The 6,763-nt window shown below is 34.0% G+C and overlaps 1 protein-coding gene across 9 annotated transcripts in view; it reads right to left on the bottom strand.

The window, feature by feature from the left end:
• The window catches only part of FER (FER tyrosine kinase), a 492,503-nt gene that overhangs the window by 101,142 nt on the left and 384,598 nt on the right, over positions 1 to 6,763 (bottom strand). For all 9 annotated transcript variants that reach the window (XM_023731992.1, XM_023731994.1, XM_023731996.1 and 6 more), the window contains one exon: positions 3,210 to 3,333. In XM_023731992.1, the coding sequence (XP_023587760.1) occupies positions 3,210 to 3,333 (124 nt within the window). The remainder of the gene's footprint in view (positions 1 to 3,209; positions 3,334 to 6,763) is intronic.

Consider the following 6,763-nt stretch of genomic DNA (forward strand, 5'->3'; position numbering starts at 1 on the left):
ATGTATTACACTGTTTCCATTTTATGAACTCATCGTCGTCAAGTTGATTCCAATTCATAGGGACACTATAGGACAGAGCAGAATTGCATCATCAGGTTTTCAAGGCTGTAATCTTTACAGAAGCAGATTGCCACATCTTCTTCCCACGGAGCAGCTGGTGGGTTTGAACAACTGATATTTGGTTAGCAGCTGAGCATTTAACCACTGTGCCAGCAGCAATCCTTTATACCTGTCATATTTGTTTTTCTATAATGAAACATTGTTCTGCTGTTCCCCTACTAATCAAAACAAAACAAAGCTAAAGAAAGAAAATAAAAAACCAAAAACCAAACTTGTTGCAGTCTAGTCGATTCTGACTCACAGCAACCCTATAAGACAGAGTAGAACTGCCCCATAGAGTTTCCAAGGAACGCCTGGTGCATTCAAACTGCTGACCTTTTGGTTAGCAGCCATAGCTCTTAACCATTTTGCTACCAGGGTTTCCAAAGAAAGAAAATATGTCCCCCAAAAGTTAAGATACTGTTTTGGGGAAAGACAATTGGAAACATTTTCAAGTACTGGCTTTCAATGACCTTTAATCAGTGCAGTCAGGATAAAATTTATAAGATCATATAAAATTTAAAGCATATTTAAAATTTTCATTTTGATTTATGGGAAATACATTATGCAATTCATAGATATGAATCTATTTTAGTAACATTTTGGGATGTCAAGAACGCAGTTTGCTGCCTTTTCTCATTACGTAAAATATTAAAAAAAAAATTTGAATCACATTTAAAATTATTTTAATTCATTTTTGAACTAACCTAATTAGAAATCTTTGCAATGAGGAAAAAAAAAAACTTTTCACTGTAGTAAATACTACATTTTTTTTTTATATTTCTTAGGATAAGGTATATATATATAACATGTTTTGATGTATCTTTTAACTATAAATCAACAAAAATTCCACAACTACTATTGGTACTACAGAAATAGTTCCACAGGCTGATCCACAGGAATAGGGTTCTACAGCACAATTGAATACTATAAAAAATTCAGCACAAATAATGATTTATATTCTCGTTATAATGTCATGCATTGGTGAGGTGCTAACAAGAAGAAAAAAAAAAAATTCATCCAAATAGTACTTGCATAAGTTTAAAGAGGAACAAAAGACCACTGACTACAGAGATCATAAAAATTCATCCAGTAATTATGATTAATAATGGAAATATGAAGAGCATATAGCTTAGAAGAAATCAATGGAAACGATTATAGCAAAATATTACATCATTGTTGTATCGTGGCTAGTAAGGAAAAACCATATCAGAAAGTTAAAAATAAAGGAAATGCTTTTAAGGAGAATAAAGACAAAAAAAAAAAAAAAAAGATACTCTATGCTGAAGATGACAAATTTGTGACCTGTTTGCTAACACTCAGCAGCATCCTGGCAGACATGGCTAATTGATTGCTGTACTCTTTGTACCTAAGCCTGGAATCCTTCTCAACATGCACCACAGAAAGCCACTACCAACCACTGGACACTGGCACTAAAGCTGAAACTTTTTTTGTTAAACCTGCTCTCAGTGACACTGTTCAAGATGTTCAAATGGGAAACCTTCGCAGCTGGCAAACGTCCTATGTACAACCTGCTAGGATATGTGGTCAAGCAAGGGTTGATTTTCAAGAGTTTATGAATGCATGGGAATTCTTCAAAAGGAAACTGGGAAAATAATATTACAGCAGATTATGTTATGATCTGGTGAACAGGATAAATTTTTAAAAGCTAACAGCCATCTATAATCTAGAATGATTTCCAAAGTGATGACAGGCATTTTAAAAAATATAGCTATCCATTTACAAAGAGAGTAATCACTACAAAGCAGCAAGGAACTGAAAGAATTCCTTTAACTGCAAAGTATCAGAAATTAAAGTTATCAGTAATTGACAAGTTCATGAATAGTTTTAATAATTTCTATTTATTATGGTTTAAAGTCAGAGATGGTCTAATGGTCTGAGGAATATTCAGGACAAAATGAAAAACTATAGTAGAGAATTTGATGGAGAATCTGAAACCCAAAGTATCACCAATTCCTGAGCAACTAAAATTACAGATTTTTCTACAAATAGAGAGCAAAACCCTTTATGGTTACCTTAAAAAAAAGCCTGCCTCTAAAAAAATTAAAGATAGTGTAATTCTCATCTAAAATCAAAAGCTTTAGAAGTCATTAGAAAAATCTATTATAATGTGATTTAAGCCATATTCATAGAAAGTAAAACAGAAATATGACAATGACATAAATAACAATGAATACTAAGCAAATTTTTTTTTTGGGAAAATTAAGCCAAAAATATGCACTGAGATTAAATAAACTTATACATCAGGTGAAGATAACCTTGTTCTCCTATAGTAATACATTATATAACTTCAGTAAAATGTTAAGCCAAAGGCTGTATAATAAGACACATCAGAGAAAAGTATATTTTCACAACTAGTCTAGCTTGGATAAAGTCCACCACAGTTCAATCTGACAATGAACTCTACTACGCATTAAGTCGGTATTATGTGACGTTTCCAGTGAATAAAAACTCATCAATTCTCCACTTCATTTTGTTTACGTGCATTTATGTACATCTGCCATATTTAGGATCTGACGTGAATTATGCAACAGATCTTAAGCTGTGTTGACATTTGGCAATAAGGAACAGTTTTTGCTACCAGCAACTAAAACTACAATCTATAAAGCATTAAGAACAGGTTGACTAGGGGTAATCGGAGAAAGTTTTCTAAAATCAACTTTGAAATAAATAGTATGCTAAAATCTTTCATCTTTGGCCAAATTCACTGCTGCAAATTGTTGTTTTATTCTGTTTTCCCATAACTTTATACGTAATTTCTTCAGAAAAACGAGAAAAGGTAAAACATTAGATAATCTTATTTGGTTATAATGCTAAGGTGACTGTTGCTGGTTATATTACTAAATTGTGTACATTCTATGTCACTGTTATTCATGATTATAATAAAACAAATTCTAATTAGAGAGCAAGTCACTGTTTAATTAGGAGCATTTATCTCAAGAAAGATATGAGAGAAAACACGTGTTTCTGCTAACCATATAAATAACCAGCAGAATGCTTTCACATAAAACATGAAAACCAACAAGAATCTATATAAGTTTTCTAGTATTCTATTACTAGAAAACGCTTTAAAAAAAAGTTCTCCTTACCTGTGTATACAGTTTTTACTCTCAAGATATGCCATTCCAGCAGCAGCATCTAATGAAAATTTCACTAACTGTTTGAGTTTTAGTTCATCCTTCTTCCTTCTCAGGTAAGAGAGGAAATCACCTCCTAGAAGAATTGACAGATAAACAATGAGACAAAATTATATAAAAGTCACATTTACCATACCAGATACCAGACAAAACAAAAAGCATTACACATTTGGCCATGCTTTTTGCCCAATTTGTTTGAGGTAAGAATAAAAGAAAATATGAAAGCAACATCTCTTATTAGAAAGCAGACACCATAAACTCTCCTAGATATAGTTAAGAACTTTAAGTACCTCACACTGTACACTACTCATGTTATAATAATATTCAACAAAAGTCATACTTATTCCTGTCAAAATTTTTCAACAGTTGGCTAAAAATTTTTAAGCAATTTGATTTTCACTAATATCAAACTTGTTATGAGTAAAATAAAAAAAAGTAAATGATAGAGGATGAGTTATTCGATTCAGTAATTGCTTAAAAAACATAATTATTACCAACAACACCATCACTTCACTGACAGCAGTGCCACATGTGGGGGGAAGCTATGATTTTGATAAGATTTAATTGTTGACCCAGATGGCATTTTTATCATCAAATGGGTTCCAGTGATGTTTAAAAAAACTCCCTAAACTAGCATGGTTCAAGAGAAATATTATGTGTACCACATAATAATTTTACATTTACTAGTAGCCACATTAATAAAAGTAATAAGAAACCAGTGAAATTAATTTTAATAATATATTTCATTTAACCAAACATATCCAAAATATTATCTCAACATGCATCAATATAAAAATTATAATTGAAATATTTCACATTCTTGTATCATAGTCTTTGAAATCTGATGTTTATTTTACACTTATAGTACATCTCAATTTATAATTTCATCTGAAATATGCGATTTGTATTTAGATTTCAAAAAATTTGCACTTGAAAAAGTAGATTCACATAACTAATTTGTTCCAGACTAGTCTGAAAGCTTTTCAATAACTGAATCAAGTTATCAATTTTTAAACTAAACTAAAATTTAAAATTAAGTTTTTTAGAAGCACTAGTCACATTTAACCCCAATGTATCTGTGGTGGCTTGCATGTTAATGAGATGCTGGAAGCTATGTCACTGGTATTTCAAATCCCAGCAGGATAACCCATGGTGGACAGGTTTCAGCTGAGCTTCCAGGACCTGGTCTACTTCTGAAAAAACTGGCCAGTGAAAACCTTATGAATAGCAGCAGAACACTGTCTGATACACTGCTGGAAGACAAGCCCGTCAGTGTATTTTGGAAGGCACTCAAAATACAACTGAGAAAAAGCTGCCTCCACAAACTACAGTTGACCTTAATGACAGGGATAGAGTTATGTTTTTGGGATCTTAACTTGCTGATGTGGCATGACTCAAAATGAGAAGAAAAAGCTGCAAACATCCATTAATAATTGGAACATGGAATATAGAAAGTATGAATCTAGGAAAATTGAAAGTTGTCAAAAATGAAATGGAACATATAAAGATTGATATCTTAGGCAGCAGTGAGCTGAAATGGACTGGTATTGGCCATACTGAATTGGACAATATTATGGTCTACTATGCCGGGAATGAAGAGGAAAAGCGTCGCAATCATCATCAAAAAGAACATTTCAAGATCTATCCTGAAGTACAACGCTGTCAGTGATAGGCTAATATCCATACGCCTACAAGGAAGACCAGTTAATATGACTACTATTCAAATTTACGCACCAACCACTAATGTCAAAGATGTAGAAATTGAAGATTCTTACCAACTTCTGCAGTCTGAAATCGACATGCAAGCAAGATGTATTGATAAATATTGTTGATTGGAATGCAAAAGTTGGAAACAAAGAAGGATTGGAAGTTGGAAAACATGGCCTTGGTGATAGAAACTACACTAGAGATCGCATGATAGAATTTTGCAAGACCAATGACTTACTACTCATTGCAAATATCTTTTTTCAACAACACATAGGGTGACTATACACATGGATCTCACCAGATGGAAAACACAGGAATCAAATCGACTACAAAGAGACGATGGAAAAGCTCAATATTATAAGTCAGAAGAACAAGATGAAGCTGAAGAAAATCATAGTAAGTCCACAGGTACACATCTTTCTGGTATTCTCTGCTTCAGCCAAGATCCATCTGACATCAGCAATGATATCCTTTGTTACACGTCCTCTTCTGAATCCAGCTTGAATTCCTGGCAGTTCTCTGTCAATATACTGCTGCAACTGTTTTTGAATTATCTTCAGCAAAATTTACTTGCATGTGAAATTAATGATATTGTTTGATAATTTCTGTATTCTGCTGGATCACCTTTCTTTGGAATGGGCACAGATACAGGCCTCTTCCTGTCAGTTGGCCAGGCAGCTGTCTTCCAAAACTTTCTTGGTGAAGATGAGTCAGTGCTTCCAGAATTGCATCCATTTTTTAAACATCTCAATTGGTATTCCATCAATTCCTGAAGCCTTGTTTTTTGACAATGCCTTCATTGCAGCTTGGATTTCTTCCTTCAATACCATCAGTTCTTAATCATAAGCTACGTCCTGAAATGGTGAATGATGACCAATTCTTTTTGGTACGGTCACTCTGTACTCCTTCGAAGTTTTTTTAATTTAATTTTTCTTTATTGTGTTTTAAGTGAAAGTTTTCAGAACAAATCAGTTTCTCATTAAACAATTAATACACAAATTGTTTTGTGACATTGGTTGCCAAAAATCCCACAATGTGTCAACACTCTCCCCTTCTTGATCTCGGGTTCCCCATTTCCATTCGTCCAGTTTTTCTGTCCTTTCCTACCTTCTTGTCTTTGCTTTTGGGCTGGTGTGCCCATTTAGTCTTCTATACATGGTTGAACTACATGTGTTATTGTTTTATTAGGCCTGTCTAATCTTTGGCTCAAGGGTGAACTTCAGGAGTGACTTCAGTACTGAGTTAAAAGGGTGTCCGGGCGCAATACTCATTTGATGTCTCCAGTCTCCATCAGACCAGTAAGTCTGGTCTTTTTTGTGAGTTAGAATTTTGTTCGACATTTTTCTTCTGCTTTGTCTGGGAACCTCTACTGTGATCCCTGTTAGAGCAGTCGGTGGTGGTAGCCGGGCACTATCTTGTTCTGGACTCAGTCTCCTGCAGACTGTGGCAGTTGTGGTTCATTAGTTCTTTGGACTAGCCCTTCCCATCTGTGTTTGGTCTTCTTCATTCTCCTTAGCTCCAGACTGGGTGGGACCAGTAGATGTATCTTAGATGGCCGCTCACAAGCTTTTGAGACTTCAGATGCTACTCACCAAAGTAGGATGCAGAACATTTTCTTTATCAACTATGTTATGCCAGTTGAGCTGGATGTTCGCCAAGACCATGGTCCTCATCTTCCATCTTCTTTTTTTTTTTTTTAATTTTTTTTTATTGTACTTCAGGTGAAGGCTTACAGAACAAATAGTTTCTCATCAAACAGTAGTACACATATTGTTTTATGACATTGGTTAACAACCCCA

This window comes from Trichechus manatus, unplaced genomic scaffold (genome assembly GCF_000243295.1).
Source record: "Trichechus manatus latirostris isolate Lorelei unplaced genomic scaffold, TriManLat1.0 scaffold00047, whole genome shotgun sequence".
In the NCBI taxonomy this organism is placed as follows: Eukaryota; Metazoa; Chordata; class Mammalia; order Sirenia; family Trichechidae; genus Trichechus; species Trichechus manatus.